The sequence below is a fragment of the Hippocampus comes genome, unplaced genomic scaffold (genome assembly GCF_001891065.2).
Source record: "Hippocampus comes isolate QL1 unplaced genomic scaffold, H_comes_QL1_v1.1 scaffold393, whole genome shotgun sequence".
In the NCBI taxonomy this organism is placed as follows: Eukaryota; Metazoa; Chordata; class Actinopteri; order Syngnathiformes; family Syngnathidae; genus Hippocampus; species Hippocampus comes.
In genome coordinates, this window is record NW_017805831.1 from 116,743 (window position 1) to 143,513 (window position 26,771).

The 26,771-nt window shown below is 54.5% G+C and overlaps 4 protein-coding genes across 20 annotated transcripts in view; all 4 read left to right on the forward strand.

Annotated features, from left to right (window-relative positions):
- LOC109526308 (receptor-type tyrosine-protein phosphatase mu-like) overlaps window positions 1-15,088 on the forward strand; it is a 41,113-nt gene extending 26,025 nt beyond the window's left edge. Inside the window, exons 17-38 of one of the 15 annotated variants that reach the window (XM_019887511.1) lie at window positions 1,158-1,250; window positions 2,216-2,348; window positions 4,094-4,212; window positions 4,324-4,392; window positions 4,553-4,579; window positions 5,887-5,898; window positions 7,273-7,460; window positions 7,714-7,722; window positions 8,308-8,395; window positions 8,951-9,027; window positions 9,321-9,357; window positions 9,456-9,553; window positions 10,595-10,711; window positions 10,799-10,953; window positions 11,103-11,238; window positions 11,300-11,449; window positions 11,579-11,752; window positions 12,316-12,447; window positions 12,853-12,978; window positions 13,090-13,247; window positions 14,049-14,184; window positions 14,283-15,088. In XM_019887511.1, coding sequence (XP_019743070.1) covers window positions 1,158-1,250; window positions 2,216-2,348; window positions 4,094-4,212; window positions 4,324-4,392; window positions 4,553-4,579; window positions 5,887-5,898; window positions 7,273-7,460; window positions 7,714-7,722; window positions 8,308-8,395; window positions 8,951-9,027; window positions 9,321-9,357; window positions 9,456-9,553; window positions 10,595-10,711; window positions 10,799-10,953; window positions 11,103-11,238; window positions 11,300-11,449; window positions 11,579-11,752; window positions 12,316-12,447; window positions 12,853-12,978; window positions 13,090-13,247; window positions 14,049-14,184; window positions 14,283-14,336 — 2,288 coding nt within the window. In that variant the 3' untranslated portion in view covers window positions 14,337-15,088. Of the gene's footprint in view, window positions 1-51; window positions 89-1,157; window positions 1,251-2,215; window positions 2,349-4,093; window positions 4,213-4,323; window positions 4,393-4,552; window positions 4,580-5,886; window positions 5,899-7,272; window positions 7,461-7,713; window positions 7,723-8,307; window positions 8,396-8,950; window positions 9,028-9,320; window positions 9,358-9,455; window positions 9,554-10,594; window positions 10,712-10,798; window positions 10,954-11,102; window positions 11,239-11,299; window positions 11,450-11,578; window positions 11,753-12,315; window positions 12,448-12,852; window positions 13,248-14,048; window positions 14,185-14,282 lie in introns of all 15 variants that reach the window. The other 14 variants (XM_019887503.1, XM_019887502.1, XM_019887514.1 and 11 more) reach the window with 14 other exon arrangements.
- Window positions 15,089-15,391: 303 nt separating this feature from the next.
- Window positions 15,392-18,212, forward strand: xrcc2 (X-ray repair complementing defective repair in Chinese hamster cells 2). Of its 2 annotated transcripts, none has more exons than XM_019887534.1 (6): window positions 15,392-15,547; window positions 15,789-15,870; window positions 16,957-16,992; window positions 17,070-17,225; window positions 17,459-17,729; window positions 17,986-18,212. In XM_019887534.1, exons 1-6 carry the CDS (start codon window positions 15,461-15,463, stop codon window positions 18,119-18,121), a joined length of 768 nt encoding a protein of 255 aa, XP_019743093.1. In that variant the 5' UTR covers window positions 15,392-15,460; the 3' UTR covers window positions 18,122-18,212. The 2 variants fall into 2 exon arrangements, with proteins under 2 accessions (XP_019743093.1, XP_019743091.1); XM_019887532.1 differs by having other exon boundaries at window positions 15,398-15,547; window positions 17,857-18,212.
- A 587-nt stretch (window positions 18,213-18,799) lies between these two features.
- Window positions 18,800-22,908, forward strand: LOC109526311 (guanine nucleotide-binding protein G(olf) subunit alpha-like). Of its 2 annotated transcripts, XM_019887530.1 has the most exons (12): window positions 18,800-19,270; window positions 19,549-19,621; window positions 20,154-20,208; window positions 20,311-20,430; window positions 20,809-20,906; window positions 21,036-21,090; window positions 21,171-21,244; window positions 21,330-21,388; window positions 21,514-21,634; window positions 21,708-21,838; window positions 21,914-21,981; window positions 22,076-22,908. In XM_019887530.1, exons 1-12 carry the CDS (start codon window positions 19,135-19,137, stop codon window positions 22,220-22,222), a joined length of 1,137 nt encoding a protein of 378 aa, XP_019743089.1. In that variant the 5' UTR covers window positions 18,800-19,134; the 3' UTR covers window positions 22,223-22,908. The 2 variants fall into 2 exon arrangements, with proteins under 2 accessions (XP_019743089.1, XP_019743090.1); XM_019887531.1 differs by lacking the exons at window positions 18,800-19,270; window positions 19,549-19,621 and adding an exon at window positions 19,842-19,992.
- Window positions 22,909-23,098: 190 nt separating this feature from the next.
- Window positions 23,099-26,771, forward strand: part of LOC109526313 (piezo-type mechanosensitive ion channel component 2-like) — a 28,301-nt gene continuing 24,628 nt past the window's right edge. Inside the window, 4 exon segments of the mRNA XM_019887535.1 lie at window positions 23,099-23,563; window positions 25,937-26,035; window positions 26,514-26,621; window positions 26,714-26,756. Of these exon segments, the coding sequence (XP_019743094.1) occupies window positions 23,488-23,563; window positions 25,937-26,035; window positions 26,514-26,621; window positions 26,714-26,756 (326 nt within the window). The 5' untranslated portion in view covers window positions 23,099-23,487.

The window sequence follows — 26,771 nt, forward strand, 5'->3', positions numbered from 1 at the left end:
TGTGTGTGTGTGTGTGTGTGTGTGTGTGTGTGTGTGTGTGTTCTCTCACAGGAGACAAAGATTGACTGCGTCCGTGTGGCCACTAAAGGTAATGCAATCTTGACTTTTATTTTGGTAGCTTCCAAATGTGTTTGTGGATTGAAACCAAAACCAAAAGTTTCAAAGCAGGCTTCATGGGGGTGTGGGGGGGGCAAAGACAAAGACTAATGTTGTCCTTCACGTATCCTCAGTCACACACACATGCAAGCGCCTCCATGGATGCTATGCGAGCACAATGCTAATGACCGGCACTCGATGAATGTCGAGGGAGGCATTTGGCTGAGCAGATAAACACGCTAAAAAGTCTGATTTCCCTGATGATGGACAGACAGATGCATGCGCGCGCACACACACACACACACACACACACGGCACTTGACTATTGTACCTTTAATCAGTTTTTATTGGTGCACAGTTGTGGCGTTTAATGACACTGGAAGCTGATTGGGTGAAGCTCCCCTGGCAGCTGTCAGTCACACTGCAGCAGCCAACCAGCCGAGCATGTCAATTTGCTTGGACTGTGGGGGACTTGGCATGTATTGCGCAATCACCAGGGAGTACACGCGCACACACACACACACACACATATCCCGAGGATTTTTTTCCCCCGTTACCTTTGTAGCTCAAGACGCTAACAGAGGCGCGCGCCCAACGTCCCTTGCTTTGCTTTCTTGGGTCCGGTTTCAATCCTAACAATTTTTGGGCTCTGGTTTGATCAGTCGGGTCCAAATAGCCCCCACGTCAACCGTGTGCCCGCGTTGGCAATCGCTGCCGATGGCAACCGAGGGGGGCAAGCAAACGGCCTTCGGCCCTCGGCTCGACTGGACCACTGCCGGCAAGTTGAACAAATCCGCCAAAGTGTCGCTCGCGTTTTCCAGCCGATGACAGCGGACGGGTTCCAAAAAGAAAGTGTTCCCAGAGGTCTGCGAAGGCGGAGCCACATCTCGGGAGCCATTGCCAACGCGGGCTCGGCGTTCCCGCGGCGGACGGCCGAGGGAGGGAGCGCCGCGATGGTGGCGCCACCATCGGGACGTTTTGTGCATGCCTTAACCCTTTGCGCCGCCTTTGCATGCTCCTTCCTTCCTTCTTTCTTTCCTTCCTTCCTTCTTTCCTCGCAGCCGCTATCATCAGCACTCAGCTCAGCACGCCGCACGCCGCCCTGGGCTTCGGCCCCCGAGGCCCCGGCGCCGCCGGCGACAAGCGATTAGCAGGTCAGACGTTGCCCGCTCAAGGCACGCGCACGCGCGCTGGAGACCCCTGTTGCCGCCGCCGGTCGCCCCCGCTGTCGCGAGCCCACGCGTCCGCCGAGTGTACTCATCCCCTCCGAGTCCTCGATTCAGCGCGCGAGGAGAAAAACCGCACGCGGCTCGCGTCGAAAACCTGTTTTGTCGATGACAAGCGCGTGCCCCTCATTGAATTGGAACCCTTCGCCCGAATGGTCTCGCGGGCGAGCGAGGTCAGAGCGCAAAGTCGCGCGCAGACCATCGGGCACGCAGGTCACACGCTCGCGGCGCGCACCCGTCACCAAATCCACACCGGGCGCTGTCGAACGCTCGGCTGCCCGGAGTGGATTTGGCGCGGAGCGGAGCGTCGCATCGCGCCATCCGATGACGGCGTTTCGGTCCCGCTGGCTTTGTTTGGATTTGATGGCATCGCGGCGAGCAAAAACAAAGTAGTGGCAAGGAGGGCCGCTTTCTCAAACCCGGTGAGGACGACGCCGTCGCTTTCCGTCCGTTGCTGCCGAGTGGCCATCTTGCAGCTGCCGCGCTCGCTTTACGGCGTCACCGACGGGACCCGTGACGATTCCGCGACGGCCCGATCGCCTTCCTCGCTTTGGGCGGACGGGCGGCCGTCATCGAACCGGCCAAGCCCGCGCGCCCAAAAGCAACTTGAAATGGAGCGGCAGACGTTTTGGTGTTCGGATTTGCTCCTTTTGCAAATGTCCTCTCAGTTCAAGTTGGGAAAAAAGAAAAAAAAAACACCCGAAAAAGTTTCACGTCGCGAACACATCGCAAAGTCGTTTTGGATTTGATTGGATTTTCTTTGGGCAACGGTGATGCCGATGGGTCTGCGCCCCGGCGTGCGCTTTCCAGTGTCTTGCTGATTGCGAAGTCGTGCTGCGGCGCGAATAAGACGACTGGTCGGAGCGCTCACGAGTGTGCGCGTGCGCTTTCAGGCGCGGCCACCAAAAAGCCCGAACCGGATCACGAGAAACAATCGGACCACACGGTGAAGATCGCCGGCGCCGTGGCCGGCGTCTTGCTCTTCATCATCATCTTCCTCGGGCTCGTCCTCCTCATGAAAAAACGGTAAGCGGCACGACACAACGGGGGCGCCGGCCTCACGACACAACGGGTCACTCACCCGTGGGCGCGTGCGCACGTGTGTGTGAGAGACGAAGTTCGGGATGACTCATGGAATCGAAGTCCCCACGAAGCGCCGCGCTGGCTTGATGTGTGTTTGGAGAGGCCGAAGGTGAGAGGGAAATGTCGACTTTTCTCCCTCTCTCGTGGACTCGAGTTCGCGGTTCGGCTCGCGGCCGTTTCCGCGCGGAGCCGCCCGCGTATAGAGGGCTGCGTCCTTTTAGCGATTACCCACAATGCACTACCGGCGGCCATATTGGAGGGCTGTTATAAACAAGCCATACACGAATAGACCTCGTGTATGGCTTGTTTATGACAGCCCTCCAATATGGCCGCCGGTAGTGCATTATGGGTAATAGCTAAAAGGACGCAGCCCTCTATTCCCATTGACTCGATTTTTCCATCCAAACACCTCAACGGAAATGGAAAGGTTGAATCCCGACGGGATTTTCAGTGGGACTCTCTTCCCTTTGGCCGATCCGAACGAGCGCCGCGCCGGCGCCGGGCCGTTCCGTCGGAAGAGCCAAATTGCGTCCGGTTTGCGCACGCGCCGCCTCAACGCCGCGTAGGCGTCGTGACGGCGTCGCCTACGCGGCGTCTCTGCTTCCAGAGCTGGTCTGGCAGTGCTCCGAACTCGTTTTCACCAAGACGTCGCTTTGATCAAAGTGTTCAAATATTCACGGCGACTGCGCTCAAAAGACGAAATGGCTCCACCTTGATAAATGGCGCCATGCTCACACGGATCTCCGCTCGTCTCTGTCAACGGCGGATGGGAAAAGATCTCCTCGCGGAAATCTTCTTTCGGAATCATTTCATTCATTTCGAGTAAAAATCCAAAAAAAAAAAAAAAGGCTCCCTGTCTGCGTGCGTGCGGGTGAGATCTGAGGAAGGCGTGGGCGCTCGTTGGCGTTGCCATTTACGCTCTGCGAGCGCACGTCGCTGTCGGTCAAGTCAAACTCGTCACAAGCTGTTGATTTTCACTTGAGTTTTTCTTTTGTTGTTGTCATTTTGTCTCCCATCAAGGTGACTTTTGTTTGTCGGGTCCTTCTCAAACTGGACTCAATGAGCACGATTCCTCTTTAGCTTCATTTGTAGGATCACATTTGCGAGCGTGTAGCCTTTGAGCCAGTGTTTTGATGTTTGTTGTCAAAGAAAGAGGGAAATGTTTGTTTTGATTTCAAAAAAAAAGGAAAACATTTTTATGGGCGATTGAAAGCGCACAAGACATGAGGGGGCGGGGTCAGCAGCTCGCCTCGGGGAGGCCATGCACACATGCGCGCAGGTCTTTTCATTTTAAAAGCTGCTTTTCATGCACGCGCGCGCAGACACACTCACACATATATACATATATATGTGTGTGTGTATGACTGTTACCTTTTCCATCTACAGGTCAGAGCCAAAAGTGTGTGTGTGTGTGTGCGTTCTCAAAGTGAATCAGACAAATGGATGTTTTTATTTGCACACTCGGAATAGAAAGAGAAAAAATACATGAAGCTTTTAAAGTCGATTTGAAGGTCGCTTTTTTGTATGTCCAGCACGCGCACACGTACACGTGCGCACACACACACACACACACACACACACACACACACACACAGAAATCAAGAGGAGTTGCTTTGAGTGGATGAATCGATGTGGATAGTGTCGGCGTGTGTTTTGAACTGGGTGGCATTTTTTTGGGATGCCAACAGGAAGTTGGCGAAGAAGAGGAAGGAAACGCTCAGCTCCAGACAGGAAATGACTCTCATGGTCAACAATTCCCAGCACACAACAATGGTGGAAGCACACGCACAAACTCTCAATGGACACAGTGAGTGTTTCTCTTTCTCTCTCTCTCACACACACACACGCACACGCACGGTCACAGACAGTGTCAGCCTGATGATGACGATGACGTGTATGTGTGTGCGCGTGCACGCAGCAGCGTCATCTGCGTCGTCCTTCACCATGAAGACAAACAGCAGCACCATTCCAAAGTCCTACTACGCAGGTAACGCTTGACTCTTCAATGAACCAAGACATGGACCCGCCCATACTTTCTCTCCTCCACACGTCTTGACGTTCAGTCGTGAATAATCTTTCCATTCTTGTGACTGCAATTAACCACTACTTTTACTTGTGTGCGTGCACGCGCGGCGCGCTTCCGGCAGACGCGTCGGTGCCGACTGCCATTTTAGGTGAGCCGTCTTTTTTTTCCTCTCTTTTTTTCTATCCTGTAAGACAGGAAGCAAACAGACAGGAAGTAGACAAGTGAGACAGGAAACGGCCAAAGAGTCGGGCTTGCTTGCCTCCCTCCCTCCCTCCCTCCCTGCTTGCTGCTCTTGGCTTCTTCGTGGAAAACGATCAGTCCATCATTTCTTTCCCTCATGAGTCGCTTTGATTTCAAGTCCCTTTGGCCGTTGCTCCGTCGGCTTCCGTTCGTCACTCCATCCTGCATCCGCTCCGTGTCTGTGACCTCCGACCCGTGCGTGGACACACGCTCACGTGCCCCCCTCGCCCTCCCCCCAAAAAAAGAACCCCGCAGTGCCAATTAGGACCTGCACGATACGTCGCCGTCCGACGGGAACCTTTCCGTCCGTCATCGCTTGGATGCGTGGGCAATTTGGTTAGCGAGCGCCGTTGCTACTTGCCGCTGGCGATGCGACAACGGCAAATACTGTGATGTCGTACTTGTGCGTCACTGTCCAGGCATGACTGATCAAGCCACGCTAAGTCACCACCATTTGTGTTCTTTTGTGTTTTTGGCCATTACATTTTTTTTCTTTGCATGTAAAATGTGTGTTGATTTCATTTCATTTGAAGAAAAACACTGTGTGTGCGTGTGTGTGTGTGTGTGTGTGTCTATATCTATCTTTCTCTATAGATGTAGATGTAAAGACAAGCCATTTGGCGACCTAACATTTTGTCCATCTAACAGGACGCTAGTCCAAATCAACTTTGATACAGCGGAAGAGCAAGACGCTCAATGCCGCTCAACACCCCTTGGGACGCTCACTCTCGGTGGCCAATAGCGCGCTTGGTTAGCTTCAGAGGGGAAGAGCCATGTCCACTCTGTAGTCCACTGTGTCCAAATGCGCGACGAGTGAGCGAGGACTCGGGAACGATTGATGATTTGGAAGGCAATGGCCGCTCATTCCGGACTCGCCGTTCACCAATAAGGCCGTTTTAGCGAAGGAGCGCTCTGGACGCAGCTGAAGGAAACGGCGATCAAAGTAGTATCGTCGTTCCTCTTTTTGCGCGAAGCGGAGCGAAGCGAAGCGGGAGCCTTCACTCCAGCGTCATCGCGCGTTCTGTTTTTCAGTAGTTTGCTGAGATGAGTTGGATGAACTAAGCTAGTCAAGGTCGCCGCGCGGGCAAGGCTGGTCGAGGAAGCCCGCCGCCCTCAGAGCGAGCGGGCTTTGTGTCGGTGCTAGTCGAAGCTCAAGTTATTGCTTAAACCTTGTCTCCTCTTTCTCTTCTTCTTGACATCTTCGATGTGTCAAAGTTCCCATTCATGGTAAGTTGACGCAGCATTTGGAGCGAGGGGTGGGCGGGATTTCACCCGCTGAGCGCATGGCACCGCGCCCGCCACCCTCTGTGATGTCACCGAGCTCGTTTCCTCCACTCCGATCGGTCGCCGTCGTTGTCGTGCGTTGACGCATCATCACGCGCCGTCGCCTCATTCATCTCATCGCCTTTCCCCGCCCCTTTGTTGTGATTGGTGGGGTCGGAAGCCGTGCAGCCAATGAGAGCAGAGAGCTTAGTGACTCGTGCATGACCTGGGGGTCTGTCCGCCGAAAGCAAATCGCCGCAACTCTTTTCACGTGCGAGCCGAACCCCGAAATCTGGACCCCGACCGGCTCGGGGCGCCTTTTCCCGGATCGTCCGCTCTTCTCCCTTTTGACCACGACTCGGTCTGCGGCGGGACTGAATCCGCACCGGTTTGTGGATCTGAAGCGAGGGTGGGTGGATTTGGCTCGGTTCCGGTTCAGAACCTCTACTGGATCCGGACTTTTCATTGACGTGATTCTGTACTGGACCCGGACCGCTCTTTGTTCCGGATGCGAATCAAAACTGGATCCGACCCAGAAAAAGGATCCGAAGCACGGGAAAATCTGGTTCGGTCAGTCGAATGAAAACAAGTGCAGCGTGAAAAGAGTTGATGGATATCGGCGTGGATGTGAGCCAAAGGGCGAGTTTGCAGTTTTGGGCCTGGTTTCACCCGTCAGCCCGCCGTTGAGCCTCTGATCAAAGTCTTCTCAAAGGCCGGCATTCTTATGGATGTTAAAGTCCGTCGTCGTCGTCAACAACTGCCTCAGGAATGCTAAGCTAGCATTAGCACCGCGAACTAACCGGTGCTAGCCCAGCTGCTCTGTTACTAGCCAGACTTTTAGCCGTAGAGCGCGACTCCCGCACTAAATGTCACGGCTTTGAGTTTGTATCGTGGAGGAGACTGCCCGGCGGATCCGTCCCTAAGTCCGCATGGCTCGTGAGCGCCCTTTGCGCCGCTTCCGGTCGCTCGTCTTAGTCAAAGCGGTTTGCCTTGTGAGCCCGAGCTCACAGGGCAGCGCGACGGCGAGCTAGAGTACAAATGACAGACACTCGTCGATCGCACCTTCTGTCTCCGATGGCTCGATCTGACTCTGGCGCAGTGGTTGCATTCATCAAAACTGCCAACTCCTCCATTGATGTGACGTGTGTGCGTGTCATCGTCGTCGTTGTTGTTGTTGTTGTTGTTGTTGTTGTGGGGACTGTGAAAAGGCATTGTGGACCCTGTGGACTTTGCAGCACATGAGATCCAGGTCCAGGTCTCGTTTGCGGTATTCGCCGCCGTCCGTCGCCCCCTGTTGACGAGGCCTGTGGCTTTCGTGTGGGTTTTTTTGCGCGGCAGATGAGCTGAGCAGCGAGACCAGCAGCCTGGTCCAGAACCACCTGAAGCAGCGCGAAGCGGAGCGCGAGCCGCCCCCTTACCACCCCGACCCGGCCCAGATGCACCCCGCCATCCGCGTGGCCGACCTGCTGCAGCACATCACGCAGATGAAGTGCGCCGAGGGCTACGGCTTCAAGGAGGAGTACGAGGTGGGCCCGCGTGTCGGCGGCCGTTAGACGCATCGTCACGCCCGCCGCTTGCATGTACATTGAGTGCTTATACTGATGATGAGGAGGATTCTTCTCATGGGTGTAAAATGACCGTAATGATCAACACGGAGTGTTCCTCCTATTTGCACGTGTTAGCGGGAAGGTAGCGAGGAGGAGAATAGTCATGGTGACAATAAGAATAATGATCCCCACCCCCCTTGCTTCTCCTCTCTCCATTCATCCCACGGGACAGCTGAACGAGGTAAGATGGGTCACGTCCCGCCTTCTCGTCCCCGACACGCAATCGCTCGTAGCGTCCTTCATCCGCTCATCCGTTCCTCTGTTCGTGTGTCCGTTCACGTCCCGATCATCCGCTCACTCGTCGATTCGCAGCCGCTCGCATTCAGGCGCGCATGTTTGCTCGCTCCGTTGAACGACATCTCACGGAAAGTCCCCGTCAGGCCGCTTGGCTCGGCCAGCGGAGGCCCACCCGCATGCCGGGGGCTCGGCGATGTCGCGGAGGCAGCCCGATCGGCGCAACAGCGCCCCCTTACGGTTTGAGCCGCCAAACGCGACGGGACGCCCGGCGTTGGCCTGAGCTCACTTGGTGACGCGCGCGCACAGATGGCCGCTGACGGAAGTGGGGAACAAAGGAAGGAAAGAGAAGAATGCGAGGAGAGACGCTTTTGGGATGATTTCAGCATCTCTCTCTCTCTCTCGCGCGCACCTTTCTCATCTCCAATCACTACAGTGCAGCGTAGTTTCAGCGACTTGTTTGAATTGACGGCTGGCTGGCTGGCTGGCTGACTTTGTATTTGTTGCTCATTTGTTGCGTTTGTGTGCTCAGAGTTTTTTGGAGGGTCAGTCGGCACCTTGGGACTCGGCCAAGAAGGACGAAAACCGAATGAAAAATCGCTACGGAAACATCATCGCCTGTACGTACGCAAACACGCCCGGTCCTCTGTTCTCCCCCAACCATGCCCCCCCCCCCTCCACCCCCCAAAATATAATAAAAACAAACCATTGTCATATGTTTTTCAATCAAGAAAGTCACACTCTGTAATGTTGTGCTTTTACAACAACAGCCACGGCAAAATTCTAGAATAAAAGAGAAACACGCTGCGTGATGATTTCATGCTTTAATTTGTTTCATTGCGTTGCTCCCTCGAGTGCAGGGCTGTCCAAACTCCGTCCTCAAGGGCCACTGTCCAAAGCTATCCCGATTCCGATAATCGCGATAGTTCTGGTGCCGCTTTCGGGGAGAGCCGGAAAACCGGCGGGACGGCGGCCCTCCAGGACCGGAGATGGACGTGCCCGCTCTCGCGTCTTCCCCCATTGCCACCAAAATTGGCTGAATCACGCTTCATATTTGGAAACCCGTCCAACTCGGAGTCTCGTACTGCGCAAACGTGCCTACCTGCCTGTGTGTGTGTGTGTGTGTGTGTGTGTGTGTGTGTGTGTGTGTGTGTGTGTGTGTGTGTGTGTTGTAGACGACCATTCTCGTGTGCGTCTGCAGCCTCAAGATGGAGACAAGGGGTCAGACTACATCAATGCCAGCTATGTCGACGTGAGTAACACACACACACACGCACACACACAATAAATAGTCGGTTGCCTTTAAAGGTCAGTGCAAAAGATGGCGGGCCTCTCTGTTTCCATGGCAACGGTGGTCATCCTGGATGCGAGTGGTGTTGACTGAGTAAACAAACACAAAAGTCAGCGTGTGCGTGCGCTCGCTCGAGTTTGTTTTGCCACAGCGACATCGCAACTAATGCCAAGTGGAAACCAAAGGCCGGCCGCCTCCGAGCCAAGTCGACCGAGTGAAAAAGTCGAGTGCTTGTTTCTTTGTCTCCTTTGCAGGGTTACCACCGGCCCAACCGCTACATCGCCACGCAAGGTCCACGGTGCCGCCGGCGACATCTTCACGGGTCCTCACAACAGCGCGCGCCTCGCCTTACATTTGTGTGTGTGTGCGTGCGGGCGGGCGCGTTGCAGGTCCCATGCAAGAGACCGTGTACGACTTTTGGCGAATGGTGTGGCAGGAGAACACGGCTGCCATCGTCATGGTAACCAACCTGGTGGAGGTGGGCCGGGTAGGCAATGCGTGCACACACACACACACACACACACACACACACACACACACACACAGACTCCTTTTCCCAGAATGCATCTGCCAGGACAACAGTGCCCCCTGTTGTTACAGCAGCACAAACCTCCGTCCTGACTTGAACCTCAAGTGACAAGTCCAAGTGGAAAGTCGTACCCACCCCCCACCCCCCACTCTCACACACACATCCCGTTCTCTGTGAGTCGTATTTTGGTTGCCGGGACAATCAGTGTTGAGCTTGAATATTTCGAGGGAGTTGATGTGTCGTCATTCATGTTGTCACGGGAGGTTTTGGGACGTGTGGATTTGGGTTGGGGGTTCTGGAGGTTCAAGTCAGCTATTTTAAAGCGAAGGTTGACGCTGCGGCGGTGTTAGTGCACGGCTATCGTTGCAAAAACATATCATGTTGATGATGTGTTGTTGCACAGGTGTGATCAAAAGCAGACGTTTCTGGATTGGGAGACTCGCGACGTGTTTTTTAGTCAAAAGGACAATTGGGGACGCATTCAACGAACATCGATTGCGGATTTGGGCTCGGAGTCCAGACAGTCTGGCGGTGGTTGCCGCAAGCTCTCAAAGAAGTCTAAAGTTGGCGACGGTATTACCGCGCACCTCGGTGTCAAAATCCGAAGATCGCCCGACCCAAGTGTGAACGCATTCAAGATGTTGTACGCGCAGTAAAACACCGCAGCGGCAGTGAGAAATGCAATTCTAAATGTGCTTGTTCGTCTCCGCGTGCCCCGCGACCCTCGTGAGGATCGGCGGATCGGAAAATGGATGGATGGTGAAGGCAAAAAGGAGGCTGGGCCATGTACATGAAAAAAAAAGGACGCGGGCGCTCGTAAGAGGCTTAAATGCCAAAAGGAAAAAGAGGGCAGGCGGGTTGCCAGCCACGGCGCAGCGTCAACATTCCAGTGAACGGGATTCCAAAAGACCGATGTTGCGCAACATCGGTCTCGCCGCCTTCGCGCGGCGTCTGTCGGACGGGACGCGTTTGAGATGGGCGGGTTGCGGCTGTGCTCAGGTGAAGTGTTGCAAGTACTGGCCCGACGACAGCGACATCTTCGGCGACGTTTCCGTGACGCTGATGGAGACGCAGCTGCTGTCCGAGTACGTCGTTCGAACCTTCGCGGTGGAGAAGGTCGGCGCCGCCGCCGCCGCCGCCGCCGCCGCCTCGTCCACACGGGCTCGCGATCCCGACGTCTAACGGGCCGCGCTTGCCTTCCAGAGGGGTGCGGCCGAGATCCGGGAGATCCGGCAGTTCCACTTCACGGGCTGGCCCGACCACGGCGTCCCGCTGCACGCCACCGGACTGCTCGGCTTCGTGCGCCGCGTCAAGGCCAAGACGCCGCCCGCCGCCGGGCCCACCGTCGTGCACTGCAGGTTCCTCATCCTCTCCTTCATCCGCCCCGCTTTCGGCGACGGCGTCTTCGCGAGCGCGCTGACGCGGACGCGTTTCACTCGGAATCGCTTTCCGTCAGCCGTTTGCCGCGTCGCGTGAGATGAATGACGCCGGCGCGTGTGCGTGACAGCGCGGGCGCGGGCCGCACCGGCTGCTTCATGGTGATCGACATCATGCTGGACATGGCCGAGCGCGAGGGCGTGGTCGACATCTACAACTGCGTACGGGAGCTGCGAGCGCGACGGGTCAACATGGTGCAGACCGAGGTACGTACGTACGTACGCGTGCGCGCGCGGCCGGCGGTGACGCGGCGTCCCGTGCTCGCAGGAGCAGTACGTTTTCATCCACGACGCGATCCTGGAGGCGTGTTTGTGCGGCGATACGTCCGTCCCGGCCAATCAGCTGCGTTCCGTCTGCTACGACATGAACCGACTGGACCCGCAGACCAACTCCTGTCCCATCAAGGAGGAATTCCGGGTAAACAAAAGACCCCAAAAGTCGTATGCCGCATTGAAGAGAAAAACAAATGCGCAGGTGCATCTGTTACGTTAGTTTTCAGCCGTTATTTGTTTTGTTGGACATACATGTTTGCCTGTTGGCAAGCAGACGTTGAACATGGTGACGCCGACGTTGCGCGTGGAGGACTGCAGCATCGCGTTGCTGCCACGCAACCACGACAAGAACCGCTGCATGGACGTGCTCCCTCCCGACCGCTGCCTGCCCTTCCTCATCACCATGGACGGCGAGAGCTCCAACTACATCAACGCCGCCCTCATGGACGTACGTACGCCGCCGAGCTTCGCTTGCCTTTGACGTGACGAGGAAGCCCGACGCCGGCGATGGGCAACGGAAGGCGGCGAAGGTTGCCCGACCGGGAGCGCGCGGGGGTCCGCCGTCGTTACAAGTCGCACGATCGCCGCTCGGCATCGGATAGCGAGCTAACACGGCCCGGTTGAGCTCCCGCCGGGTCTTCTACTGGCCTGGACTGCGACGCGAGGAGCCCCCTCATCATTTCTTTGCCCATTGGGAACGATCCGCGGTACAAATCGAGCACCTCGATCATACCGATACGATGACCCTCTGTTGTCGGCCGAGGATTGCGGATCTTTGATGACAAATCGTGGCCCCCTCCGGCATCGACATTGCCCTAGCCAATTTGCGGAGGGGTTCCCCGTCAGGAATGGTTGAGTTCAGATGGTTGACCGGCTCGCACCCGGCTTCAGCGAGTCGCACTCGACTCGTGCGACTCGCTGAAGGCCGGCGCTGAACCCGCCGGAGATTAGGCGAGGCGTCGGGTCCGCAAAGTGGGCGCGGTGACCGGCCAACCGCTTTGTGCCTCGCAGAGCTACAAGCAGCCGTCGGCCTTCATCGTGACGCAGCATCCTCTGCCCAACACCGTCAAGGACTTCTGGCGCCTGGTCCTCGACTACCACTGCACCGCCATCGTCATGCTCAACGACGTGGACCCCGCACAGGTCAGCCGCGAAATCATCGCCGAGCAAGTCAGAGGGGGGCGGCTTTTCGGGGTTCCCCTCTCCCTGTGCTTGATGTCCATCGAGTTATGATCCCATCGCGACCCCAAATGAACTGCCGCAGGCGCTTAAGCGGGACGACGCAGATGTGCCGTCGGGCTCTCGCAGCCCTTAACCCCGGTGTGCGCGTGTGTGTGCGTGCGCGCGTGCGTGCGTAGCCAGCCCGTCCGCCTTCATTTGTCTGCCGGCGACTAGCTTCATTGAGTGCGCGCCCATCGCTCATCGGCGCCCCCTTTCAGGAAAGGCTCTCCTTTCCTTGACGTTTGGAGAGCTCATCGGCTTTCGAAGCGTAAGCTTGCACTTGCTGCTTTTGACCCGCTTTGAACTGGTCGCCCGCTTGCCCTGCAGCTCTGCCCTCAATACTGGCCCGAGAACGGCGTCCATCGTCTGGGCTCGCTGCAGGTGGAGTTCGTCTCGGCCGACCTGGAAGAGGACGTCATCAGTCGCATCTTCCGAATCTACAACCACACCAGGGTGCTCGTTCTTCCTCCTCTCGTCGTCCTCCTTCCTCGCGTTGTCGTCTTCTCCTTGTTGGCACTTGCGCGCGCTCGGCCGGTGAGAGAGTTTGATTTTTGCCCGCCCCAGCCCCAGGACGGCTACCGCATGGTGCAGCAGTTCCAGTTCCTGGGCTGGCCGAGGTACAGGGACACGCCGGTCAGTAAGCGCTCCTTCCTCAAGCTGCTCTACCTGGTGGACAAGTGGCACGACGACGGCGGGGACGGACGCACGCTCGTGCACTGCCTGTACGTACGCCCGCCCGCCCGCCCGCAGCGTTCGCTACACAAACAACTAGCGAGTTGCCTTCCCGCATGTGACGCTTACGCTGTACTTGCGGTTACGCCATACGAGTCCAGCGGCACCTCGAGACGCAAATGACCCGACGGGCCGTCTTTCGGCCGGCGTGTCGCTTTCACTTGCGAGCGCTTTGGCACAAAGTAAACAATTGTTCCAAAAAAAAAAAAAAAAAACACGTTTCAAGCTTTTCAGTGGCACTCCGAGCTCAAGTTTACTCCCAAATCAAACGATTGCCCTTTGTGTATTTCAATCTGTAGTTTCGCTTCTCGTCTGTAGCTTCATGCTCATGCGAACAAAGAATGTGGAAACTCGATCGAGGTGCTGTCGCCCGTGCTCAATAGCATTCGCGATGCGGCTTTACAACACTCCAAGCAAGAGATTTTTGAACACAAACGGTGCAGCAATGTTCGTTTCAATCGGGAAAGATCATTTGAGGCATGAGCGCCTTGAATTCCGAGCGCGGTTTACAAGAGCCAGCCACATTCGTCTCTCCGGGCACCACCAGAAGATGTTCCTCTCGACCGGGGCTACGGAGGGGCGCGACCGACGCGGAGATGGCCTGCGTATGCCATTCACAAATTTCAGGTCAAATTGCGGAGGGCGTAAAGTGGGGCTCCACAGATTTCTGCCGGGGCACGCCACCCCGCCGGCCCCGGGGCTGCCCTGGTTTTGCGCCGTGCCTGACCCTTGTTTTTTCAACCACCCCTCATTCCTTCTCATTCTCACCCCCGACCCTAACCCACCTGTAGGAATGGCGGCGGCCGCAGCGGCGTGTTCTGCAGTGTCAACATTGTGTGTGACATGTTACGACAGCAGCGATCTCTTGATGTTTTTCACGCTGTCAAAACGCTGAGAAACAACAAACCCAACATGGTGGAACTACTGGTTGGTAGCGCGCACACACACACACACACACGCACGCACACACACGCAGACTGGTGGCCGGTCTCTGAGATCATTTCTGTTTCTTGTTTTGTTGGTAGGACCAATACAAGTTTTGTTACGAAGTGGCTCTGGAGTATTTGTCCTCCGCATAGTGGGACAACAAGACCGCTTCCCGCTCCCCTTGGTCATCCTCATCCTCACCCTCCTCCAATGGCCACGGCGCTGGTGGACACAACCAGAGGACGAGCACAACTACTGAAAGTGGATGAAGTGGAGGACATGTTTTTTTGCACTTCCCGCTTGAACGATGTCACACACATTCACACGCGTGTGTCTTTTGTGGACCCAACTCGGTGGTTGGTGTCTTTGCATCTGAGTGGAGCATCCATTCAAAGTCGATGTGCGCTGCTGCCCGTTGGTCACATGATGACGGCAAGAAGTCACCTTCATCATAAGTGCTTTTATCTGCATTACACACACACACACACACACACACTCTGTTATTTCTCCCGTTGTATTTAATCCCTTCCAAAAACTTGAACGTTGTGTGTGCATGCGCACGCCTGCGTACGTGTACTGTGAGCATGTGCGTCTGTGCATGATGAGAGCACAGCGGTGAGTTGTAAATTGTTTTCAAAATGCCAAAAGTGGTCCGCGTATGAACGACGAGTGTTGCTTTTGGATTTGTGCCAGTCAGATCGGGCGTTGCCAGAGACTGCGAGTTGTGACATTCGATATTTTGTATATAGAGAAGCGCAGCGAAGCCGCTATTTATTCTTTCTTGTTGTCCTTATGAAGCATGCAGACACGGCTGGTGCTGATGTTAAATGTATTTATTGAAGAATTGTATTTGTCTTGTTCGGTTCCGAGCCTTCACAAATAAAGAAGTCGAGTTGTTGAAACGCTGGCTGCCGTCTGCACACTGTCTTCCAGGCCACTGGAGGGCGTCCCGGCCAACTTCTCAGCGCTTTGAAATGAATGAAAGTTAGCGGGAGTGTTGACAGAAGCTTCAACTGTCGAACATCCATATGTAGCATGTCATGCCCCCTCGTTGTGGTGGGTGTTTGCGAGGCGGTAAAAGAACCTTTGAACACCGCTGTACTGAAATACGTTTCGGCCCGTCCTAGTTGTTGTCTCGACGTAAAGAAGGGAATTGAATCGGTGCTTCCACCTTCTGTAATTCTACTTCCGACCTTTAGCCAAGTGTGATTTATTTTGGTTTGTGCTTGTTTCTTTCTGTTCATTTCAGTCCACATGCGGGCGGTAATGCGCCATTATGCTGCTTTGCCAACCGCCAATAAGGACCACCGAAGAAGAAAAAGAGGGCGGGGGTAACGTTAATATGACGGAAAGTGGCGCGCAGGTAAGCGGGTGATATGTTTTCAATTTGACTTGCCAATGTCGCCCCCCAGGCTGTACTTGACAGCGTTTGTTCTGATTGTTGCCAATATTTGCAATGCGTCGGTGACGTCGAGCGTCAGCGTAACGTCGTCGAGTAGCGCTACAAGCGGAGCGGGCGCCGTCTAAAGAAGTGGCTGGCTGCAGGCTGTCGAGCGTGAGGAAGCGTCTATCACCAGCGCCTCCCTCTCTCTCCCTGTGTCCAGCTGTTCGCACGACTCGATGGCCGCCAAAGTGTTCGTGACATCGAACCTCGCCTTTTTCCCCAAAACGCACAACCCGGACCCGGTCAGTCCACAACGACACTCTCACACATGCCAGAACAATTCAACATGGGCAGTCAGTCACCCAGGCGGTGTTCACAAGCCTAGTATATAGTACTCCAACGTCACTAGTTGTCTTTTTTTAAGATTGTGGACTTTTTGGGGGTCAAAAGCTTTATTTAAATTGACATATATGAACATATGCAAACCCACATTTGCAAGTTGGTTTGTAACAACATGCATAAACATTCATTTGAATACAACAACGTGTTTGTAAAAGTAAAGTAAAACTAACAAAGATGTGAAAACATGTCAGAGTCAATGGACTGAACTTGAGACGACGACTACCCCCAAAAGGCTCTTGTCTCTTCATAAATTTGGGCAACAGAACCTTTCATCGAATCTTTTCAATCTCGCCCGAAAACTCATTTTTATTCTTTGGCTTTTGACTCCGCCTGGGACTTGATTTTTATTTTGACTGTTCTTGTGCTTTCGACTGTCTTTATTATTAATTAGTTTGTGGTATGAATTATATTTGCTCGATGTGCAGCACTTGCTATTCAGTGCCGGTTGTTTTAGAGTGCTCCTGAAATACACTTGAGTCGAAATGTTGTGTAGTCCTTGTACGTTTAAGACGCTGGAATTGAACCCTGCACCTCTGCGCTGCGAGGCTAACCAGTCGTCCGACGTGTTAAGCAGTCGTCCACCTCGCCATCCTAAAGAACAACCATCCAAGAAAAAAGAGAAAAGAGGGGAGAAAAAAACCAAACACAAAAACAGGATTGGATAAGTCTCGATGGGGGCTAGAGGAGTGGTGGGGGGGCATCAGTCTAAACCAGAAGAAAAGTAGACAGAGACGCAAGGTGATACCCGTTGGCAGTAAAGAACAGTAAAAGCATCCCACCAAAGTCAATTCAGCCCAAGGGCCAAACAACGAGTGCACATACTGTATTGTCATGCCAGTGATCAAATCGAATTTCATGAAATTTGGCTTGGAGTGCCAACAACACGGTCTTCTACGCTGTGAGACATCCAAGATGGCGGCATCATCGCTACGCAGTCAGGCATTTGCGTGCGTTTGCTAACCAACGACATGGCGCATTTGGGTCAGGGGCGGTGGTGGAGCTCTACGGGACGGAGGGCACCGGTGAGTTGAGACCGCAAGAAGCAGCGCGGCGTCGGCACCGATCTCTCGTGACGCTGACGCCGGCGTGCGGCGCGCAGGTAAGACGGAGCTGCTGTACCACTTCCTGTGCCGTGCCGTGCTCCCCGTCCATGCCGGCGGCCTGGAGCTGGAGGTGCTCTTCGTCGACACCGACTACAGCCTGGACGTGTTGAGGCTCGTCGGCATCCTGGACGCCAGGCTCCTCGCCGCTGCCGGTATGTGCCGCTGTGCGTGCGTGAATGTGTGTGAGCAAGTGGACTTTGTGTGTGTGTGTGTGTGTGTGTGTGTGTGTGTCCCTCACTATCTGTTGACCCCCCCTTTCTTACCCCTCACACCCATGCTCACTCTCTCTGTGAACTCATTTGCTCTCACCCTCTCTGTGTCTTCCTCCCTCAAATCATTCTTTCGCCCTCCCTCTTTCTCCAACTCTGCGCGCCCCCCCTCCCAGCCGAGTCGTCCATCTGGCCGCAGCGACCTGAGGCCCACGTGCGCGCCTGCCTGTCCCGCCTGCTGGTGGCGCACTGCGACTCTTCGCGGCAGCTGCTGGTGACCCTGCACACGCTGGAGGCTCGCTTGGTGTCCCGACCCGGCCCGGCGCTCGTCCTCCTGGACAGCGCCTCGGCGTTCTATTGGTCGGACCGCGGTGAGGGTGGGGCCAGTGTGTCCAAGCAGGAAGAGAATCTGAGAAAATGTTCGCAGCTATTGGCGGCTCTGCTGAGGTGGGCGGGCCTTTTTTCCGGGTTTTCGTGCTTGCCGTTGGCTGTTGATTTTGTCTTGCTGAATGTTGTTCAAAGTAAATCAAGTTGTTGCTGTTCCTGCACCTGTCACCTGTCCTCCATCCGTCAGGGATTACCGGATCAGCGTGTTTGCTTCCTGCCACGCCAACAGGAGGCGTTGCGGCCACGCCTCCTCCTCCTTCTCTCACCTGTGTCGCCCCTGGCAACGGCTGGTCACTCACCGCGTGTTGTGCTCCAGGCAGGAAGTTGCTCCAGCCCGGGGTGGCCCCAGAGGTCACGTGTTCAGCGCGCACTGCACGTCCTCGTCATCCGGGGGCAAAGCTTACAGAAACTGCTCCTTCCGGATCGGAGACGGCGGCCTGGAATTTGTCTGACGCGCTTGTCCTCCGACCGCTGCCTGGCCCACTCGACCTACCGCAGAGAATCAAAGCCACCGCTCAATAAATAAAGCCTTGACGCGACTCCTGACGTTCACCTCGTCGGCGCATTTCATTTGATTGGCCGCTCAAGAGCACGCGTGTCAAACGTTCGGCCCTCGTGAAGGATTTTTGTCACAGCATTCATCAGAATCCCCAGAACAGGTTCACCGCAATGTTTGGCTGAAGCCAACTCTTGCTGCTAATCGTGTCCGCTGGAGGTCGCAGTGACGCTGCACCATGAAAAGCGATGCTCTGTGAAGAAAGATTCGAGCGACAACACTGTGCTGCACTGTACTTCTTTATTTCACTCGAGCTGCAGCTGTAACAAAGCGCTTTGCAGAGCATCGAGCATAAAACAGTGACCACAACACAATGGTAACGCGTGTTGTCCGAATCGGTTATAGATGAAAGAGGAGAAATCGGCCCCCTTCCCCCAGTTTTCGAAACATCAATCAACAGCCCGAGTTCGAAAAAGTGGAAGCGCGTTTGCCTCGCGGGATCAAGCGGAGCTTGCCGTTTAGCACGTTAGCTTTAGGTCGCTGTCAACCGTCCGCCGGCGTGACGACTTGTGTGCCAGCCCTGACGTCGTCTCGCTGGCCGCGCGCGAAGGAAGTAAGTGAAGATGGCGACGGCGTACAAGGGAGCGCTCAAGATGATGCAGGTGAGGGTGGCGCCGCGCCGCGCCGCGCCGCGCGGTTGTCAAGCAGCAGCGAAGCGTGTCACGCGCAAAGGAAACGGAGAGTCCCCGCGGAGAAGGCGGCGCAGGTGAGTCTTGCCGAGGTTCTCCAGAGGCTCTTGAATGCGGAAAGACTGACGGGACGGGATGCTGACGCTTTCTGTCTGAAGGAGCGGACTGCCGCGGGCGCACTCGCACTCGCACTCGCACTCGCCGGCGGAGGTGTGCGTGCGCAAACGTCTCCGGTCGGGCGGCGGCAGCTGAGATTGCCGTCTTTTGCTCGGCCCCGGACATGGGCTGTTTGGGAGGGAAGACGGATGAAGAACGGCTGGACGAGAAAGTCAAACGGGAAGCCAACAAAAAGATCGACCGACAACTGCAGAAGGAACGGCAAGCCTTTAAAGCCACGCACCGACTGCTGCTGCTGGGTCCGACTCGCTCGCTCGCTCTTGTTGTCCGTTTGCCCGTCTCGCCAACTTTCTGCGATCCCGACTTTGTCTTTCTCTCTCATGTCGTCTCTGTCTCACTCATGGTGTGTCCCCCATGTCCGGTCTTGCATTCTTCGCTTGCTCCCTGTCTGTCTCACTTCCTGTCTGTTGTTCTGAATTCTGAATCCCTGTCTCACTGTGTGTGTGCGCGTGCGTGCGTATGTGTGTGTGTGTGTGTGTGTGCGTGCACATGCACATGTGTGCATGCGTGCGTGCAGGAGCCGGCGAGTCTGGCAAGAGCACGATCGTCAAACAGATGAGGATTCTTCATGTTGATGGTTTCAACCCTGAGTGAGTCACATTCAAGGCGCTTTTATTGTGAAAAGCCTTCAATGTCCTTCCTGACGGCGCTCAGTAACAAGTTCAAGTCGGAGATTGTTTGGACGCTCCAAAGTGTTCATTGAGCCAAAGCTGAATGGACACGTCGGAGCTCTTGTTGGTTGTTGAAGACATTTCATCCCAAAGCCTGCTTCGCCGCTCATGTTCTTTTCGTGCTGGCGGCGGTCCCCGCGATGGAACTTGCCAGCATAGCTGTCGTTAAGACGCTCACGTTTCGGGGAGTTGGCTAGTTCTGGTTCGGGAGGAGGATGGCCCGGAAAGTGGTCCGACGTTTGAACGAAAGTAGGACCTCTTTGCAGAGATGAATCACTTTGCCCTCAAAGGTGCGTTCGTTTTCTCTTTTGACATCCACACGTGCTCACCGCTGAGGAAAGAAAGATCTTCAACAAGCAAGATGAGTCCGGCCGGCTCCATTCAACTTTTGCACATTCGATTGATGATTGACACGCACCAAGTGCTTCTGTGCTTTTTCTTTTGTCTCGAGAGAGAAGCAGCAGAAGATTCAAGACATCAGGAAGAATGTGAAGGATGCCATCGTGGTGGGTCACCTGACCTCTGATCACATGAGATGACGAGTGACTCGGCAGCGCTTGAACTTGTGTGTGTGTGTGTGTGTGTGTGTGTGCGCGCGCGTGTGTCAGACCATCGTGTCGGCTATGAGCACATTGACTCCTCCCATGCCTCTGGGTGACCATGGCAACCAGTTCAGAGTTGACTACATCAAGGGGATCGCACCTCTGTCTGACTTTGAATACACTGAGGTAACACACACACACACACACACACACACACACACGATGTTCAGGACGCTTGAAGGCACCTGGAGAGTTGTTGTTTGTTGTCACCATGTTAATGACCTGATGAAATGAGACCTCTTGGGAGTCAGACCACGAAGGATGACACACACACACACACACACATCTCTGACTGTAAGTGTGTGTGTGTGTGTGTGTGCGTGTGTGTGTGTGTGTGTGTGTGTCACCTGTGGCCTTGTTATTTGAACGTCTCCCGGGACACTAAGAAGACAACACGGGTGTCTCGAAACTCTTTCACTTTCTGCGTGTGTGCGTGTGCGGATGAGTGGTTGTGACACACGCATGTATGCACACAGAGCAGTGATGACGCCTCATCTCTCTCAGGAATTCTTTGAGCACGCTCAAAAGCTTTGGGAGGACGACGGTGTGAAAGCGTGCTTTGAACGCGCCAACGAATACCAGCTGATTGACTGTGCTCAGTAGTAAGGCAGGCACACACGCAAGCACGCCCCGAGGCCTCCGCTCGCCTGTCGCATTCAGAATCCCAAGTGTGTGTGTGTGTGTGTGTGTGTGTGTGTGTGTGTGTGTGTGTGTGCGCGCGCACACCGTAGCTTCTTGGACCATTTGGACTCTGTGAGAAGGGCCGACTACAGTCCTACCGACCAGGTAACGAAACAAAGCAAGCGAGCCATCCACTGTTAGCTGTCCTTCTTGCTCGGCAGACTCAGTCTGGTCTTCTCCTCAAGGATTTGTTGCGCTGCCGAGTTCTAACGTCAGGGATTTTCGAGACCAGGTTTCAAGTGGACAAGGTCAACTTTCAGTGAGTGTCTGTGAGACAGTCACCAAACAGTCAGCTGCTTCTTATGCTTCTCGTGTGTGTGTGCGCACACGTGCGCCAACTCTAGTATGTTTGACGTGGGAGGACAGAGGGATGAACGCAGGAAGTGGATTCAGTGTTTCAACGGTAAGAGGCGTACAGGCACGCACACACACACACACACACACACACACACACACACACACACACACACACACACACACACACACACCCCCCCGACCCCGACTGAGCGTCTTGGTCTGATCTGTCAGATGTCACGGCCATCATCTTCGTGGCCGCGAGCAGCAGCTACAACATGGTGATCCGAGAAGACAACTCTACTAATCGCCTGCAAGAATCTCTGGACCTCTTCAGATCCATTTGGACCAACAGGTTCTTCGGCGATTGGCTGCCCCGCTCGTCCATCGTCTCTGGTTCACGTGGCCCGCTTTGTGATTGGCTGCAGGTTTTTGAAGACCATCTCCGTCATCTTGTTCCTCAACAAGCAGGATGTGCTCGCTGACAAGATACTGGCTGGGAAATCCAAACTGGAGGATTATTTCCCCAAATACTCCAACTACACACTTCCCCCTGATGGTAACACACACACACACACGCACACACACACGTGCGGGAAGGAAGTTACAGTTGCTGTTGTGTGCGTGTTTGCAGCTGTTCCAGATGTGGATGAAGATGCCAGGGTGACCAGAGCAAAATTCTTTATCAGAGATGAGTTCTTGGTGAGGAAACAAATGTTCAAATCACAATGGGGCCATGTACAATTTCACTTGAAACACGTGTGTGTGTGCGTGTGCGTGTGTGTGTATTTGTCAGAGGATCAGCACGGCGAGCGGCGACGGCAAACATTATTGCTATCCACACTTCACGTGCGCCGTGGACACCGAAAACATTCGCCGCGTGTTTAACGACTGCCGGGACATCATCCAGCGCATGCACCTGCGACAGTACGAGCTCCTCTGATTGGCCGCTTGCCTCTGACTAGTTCCCGCCCACTTCCTGAACCAAGCCAGCTCATACATAGACAAGCACATATCCCCGTTCACTCCAGTGGCCCCAAAAAGACGATTTTGTCACCGCAAAGCACGTCTCCGCTCAGCTATCTTTGCCAGGCGGAAGCGCGCCGTGCTCTTTGAATGCCAGTTTAGTTGCGTGACGTGCCGTGACATTTGTTCACGGCAAAGCCACCTGATAGACTTTGGCGCAATGGGAAGCTCGGGCAACACTCAAGTCAAGAGAAACAATGTTTTTGTCCTAAGCACTGCTCCAGATGACGAACGTGATTCGTTAATCGACCTTTCATTCATGTAAGGTAGCTTTAGATCACAGGTGTCAAAGTCCGGTCCCGGAGGGCCGCGGTTTTCCAAGTCTCCCTGTTGCAACGCACCTGATTCAAATGATCAGATCATCGGCAAGCTTTGCGGAAGCCCGCCGTTGAAGCTGTTCGTTTGAATCGGGTGTGTTGCAACAGGTAGACTTGGAAAACATGCGGGACAGCGCCCGCGGCCCTCCGGGGTCGGAGTTTGACACCCCTGCTTTAGACCATTAATATACTTGCGCGTGATGGTACATACGGTATGTTTGCTAGCACTTGGTAGGCGCTTTGTGCTTGTTGTGGTCAAGTGAAATAAAAGCAGGTGTGCTTCTTAGTTCTTTGTATGTGTTTTGGCGTGTGTCCCGGAAGGTGCACTTGGGGGCTACCCGACGGACACTTTGGCTTCTTCGTGAACAAAAAGCTGCCTGGAACTCGACGTTGACGCCCTCCTCCTCCTGGCGGCGCCGATTGGCTGCGCCGGGTGTCTGTCAGTAACTGGGGCGGGGCCATAGGCGGGAGAGAGGGGGAAAAAAAGAGGGGGGGCGAGTCTGAAAACATCTGCGCGTCGCCAGTTGACTTTTTTGGGACCCCAAAACAAAGGAGGAGATTTGGTGTGAAAGTGAAGGCCGAAGACAACCTTTCGCTTCCTCTTCTTTGAGTCTCTTGCTGTTTTTTGTCGCGTGAGCCGGGAGCGGCCCACACGTTGGCCGAACGACTTTTTGTGCGCGCCCGCCCGCGCGTGCGTGTGGGCGCGCGAGTGCGCGGGATGCCCCCGGCGGCGGCGGCGGCGGCCTCGGTCCCGGTCCCGGTCCCGCTCCCGTTCAGGCGGACACACCTCTGACAGTTCGCCCCGAAAGCGCGACCGGCACCACAGAGCAGAAGGGCCCGTCGTGGATCCGGACGGGAGGGAACCATGACACGTACGACCTCCGAACTGCTGCTGGCCGGCTTCATCTTCCGGTTGCTGCTGCCGCTCGGCCTCACCGCAGGTTGGGCTTCATACTTTTGAAAATCATGATGTTCGTTTTTCATTTCAGTCCCGGAGCAACTACGAGACAAAGCCGTCCGTCATGTTGTCGCTCTTTTCGTCTGACATTTGGGCCAGCATTAATAATTCACAAGTAAACATCAGCCACTTTTTTCAAAGCACGATAAGGTCACAAGGACACATTTGCGTTGCATCGCAGACATTTTGTCAACGGAAACGCTGTCGATCGAACAGATTTATCGCCACGATGTCAACGATGATGCGCTTTCACGGTGGGAAGCGAAGGCCGAGGGGCCACGTGTGTTCGGACCCACCAAAAAGTCAAGTTTGGAATTGAGTCTTTCCATTCGGACAGAAAAGAGCCTTTTTTTCGACGCTGAACTGGTTCAAATCAAGTCAAGTCAGCTTTTATTGTCAAATATACTCCATGTGTAACGCACAGCACGGATGAAATGACTTTCCTCTCTCAACCACAGTGCAAACGTGGAGTGCATTGAACACGCGCAGCTAAAATGACATCAGGCGGAAATATCTAAATATGTTCAATAAGATAAGTCCAACAAATAGCAACAACAGTCGATCAGCACGTCATATTCTCTTCTGAATTGAAATTGAACAATAGTCGTCCACTCAAATATTTGCCTGCAATTCGTTTGATGTGGAGGAACTATCTGGGCGCGCTGGAGACAAAGTCGCCGAAACGGTTGAATACAACCCAAGGGTCCACTTTTTATCGAATGATCAAACTGTGGAAATCTCGATCTCGTTGATATTGGAGGAGGGAAATCGCTGACTCCCTCCGTGGCTTCGTGCTGCTGCGGTAGGCGTGCACGTTTTTACACCGTACTTGTTGCTGTGTGAAACTTTTCGAGAAGCCAAAGAAAAAGTTGCCAAGTTGGCGTCGATAGTTGCCGTGTAAGAGCGCGTTCCGTGCAGCGTGTGTGTTAGCCGCATTTGAGTCTTGGTGCGATTGGGGCTGCGACTCGCCACCATTTTGACTCACGTTTCAATCGTTGACATCCCTCGATTGAAAGTGACAATGTCCAAAACAATTGATGGCAATTCACTTGCCGGTGGGTCCTTATCTGTCGGAAAAGCGGCAAAAATGTCAACAGAAAGAAAGGCCACATCACATGTTTATAGCAGCCAGGTCTCTCCGGTCTGCTTTCGTGGCCGCTTCCAGAAATAGTTTTACCGTTGGGAGGCTGACACGGGAGCATTTGGGCAATTTCAAGTTCAATGAGGGCCTCATGTTCACATCGCAGCTCAACTGCCATATTATGATTTATTTTTTATTTTTTTTGCCGCTACGCCACGCGTCTCATGCCGTGCCAGCGGAACAATTGCAATTTTTTTGCAAATCTCACCCAGGCCTCTTTCGTACGTGGATAGAAATCGGATCGTTTGCCGTTTGAGGGCTCAACCGTACACCTCCGAGCACGTCCGCGTGAAAGGCCAAATGGAAAGCCTTCGCTTGATGACGTCTTTCGCTGACGTCTCCGTGAATCGAGGAGCATCGTCTCATTTCTCAAAAACGTTTCCAACTTCCTCCCGCCTTGCTCCTCCGCCAGTTTGCTTTTGGCCACGCTGTGTCGCGTGGCATAGTTTTTTGTTCTTGCTGTTGTTGTTAGTTTTTTTTTTTTTTTTTTTGCGCGTGCCAACAACTCCCATTTCCTTTTGCGGTGCAAGTCGGTAGGATTTCAGGCTAAATCTGTCGCGGGCGTGAACGATTGAGCGCGTGTTGTTGATTCATCGAGTCATTGTGGCACCTTCATGTGTGATTGGCAGGTGAGCAGTCCTGACTGACCCTGCCTTTCGCAACAAGTCACATTGCATACAGGCGCATGCACGTAGTACATACTCACACACACACATTTGATGTCACTTCTTAGCATGTTGGCAACATGAACAACAAAGCAGCTGACTGACACGTGTTAACATCATGGTGTCTGTGTGTGTGTGTCTCTGCGCGTGCGTCTGTGCGTGTGTGAGTTGGGAAAGTGTAGTTTAGGCCGGAACTTTCTGTGGCTGCAGGGAGCCTTTTAGCGCCTCACATTCCAAACTGAGGGGGAGGTGTGTGTGTGTGTGTGTGTGCGTGTGTGGTGAGCAGTGTGTCAACATACACACAACCAGATGTTGTTACCTGCGAAAGTGTATGTGTCTGCGTGTGTGTGTGTGTGTGTGTGTGTGTGTGTGTCTGTGTGTGTGCGTGTGTGTGTGTGTGTGTGTTGGGGGGCGGGGGCAGGGGAAGCAAAATAAGGCCACGTAGTCTTCCTCGATGTTGTCTTGTGAAAAGTTTCTCCAAGTTTCAGGCCACTTCCTTCCCGCGCGTCCTTTTTTGATGCCCGCGTGTGACTTGTCGCCGTGTCGGCAGGCGCTTTGCTGCGTTTCAACGGCTTCTCGCTGGTTTACGTGCTCCTGCTGCTCCTGCTGCCCCTGCTGCCCCAACCCGGCGCCACCTCCCTCAACGCAGGTACCGCCGCCCTCGTGCCGCACCCCCAAGGGGCGGAGTCACACAGCGGCTCCCGCCTTTCATCCCACCAATCTGCAATCATCGTAGCAAGAGGCCCGCCATCTTTCTTACATTCACGTGCAGCCATTTTTCCCCCTCACAGTGCTTGCTAAAAATGTCTCTCTCTCTCTCTCTTGTTGAATCATTGCTTGAATGTTTCAGCTCAGACAAAGGTAGCCTTCTAGGGCAACAGAAAAGCCCCTTGTTAGTTAGTTTTTTTCACGGTGATCGGATTTATGAAGGGAACTTGTCGCAGCTGAAAGGTGAACTCCCGACGACCGCATGTTGCTCGGCAAAGTGGCGCAGGCCTGTCCCAGTTGCCCGAGGTGCAGAAATCGTTTTCGGGCCAATGAAGTGAAGCGACGTCGTTTGATGACGCTGTTGCAAAATCACGGACCCCGAGGGTCAAAGGTCAAAGTGGGTGTCATCGCTCTCCTAGGCAGCAGCAATCGCTGCGTGACGGCAGTTTGCGTGTCCAGTTTCCTCTTCCTGCTGCTGCAGACTTTCTTCCAGATCACCACCGCCACCCTCGCACCCGAGTACAACTGTAAGACGCGCCCGCCCGCTTCGCGCCCGTCTGTCTGCTCGTTCGCTCTGTCTCATGCACGCACGCCCGTCCGTCTGTCTTTGTGTTTGCAGGCACCTCCTGGCAGAAGGCGCTGAGTCAGCTGGGCTTAGTCAGGTGAAAAAGCGTGCC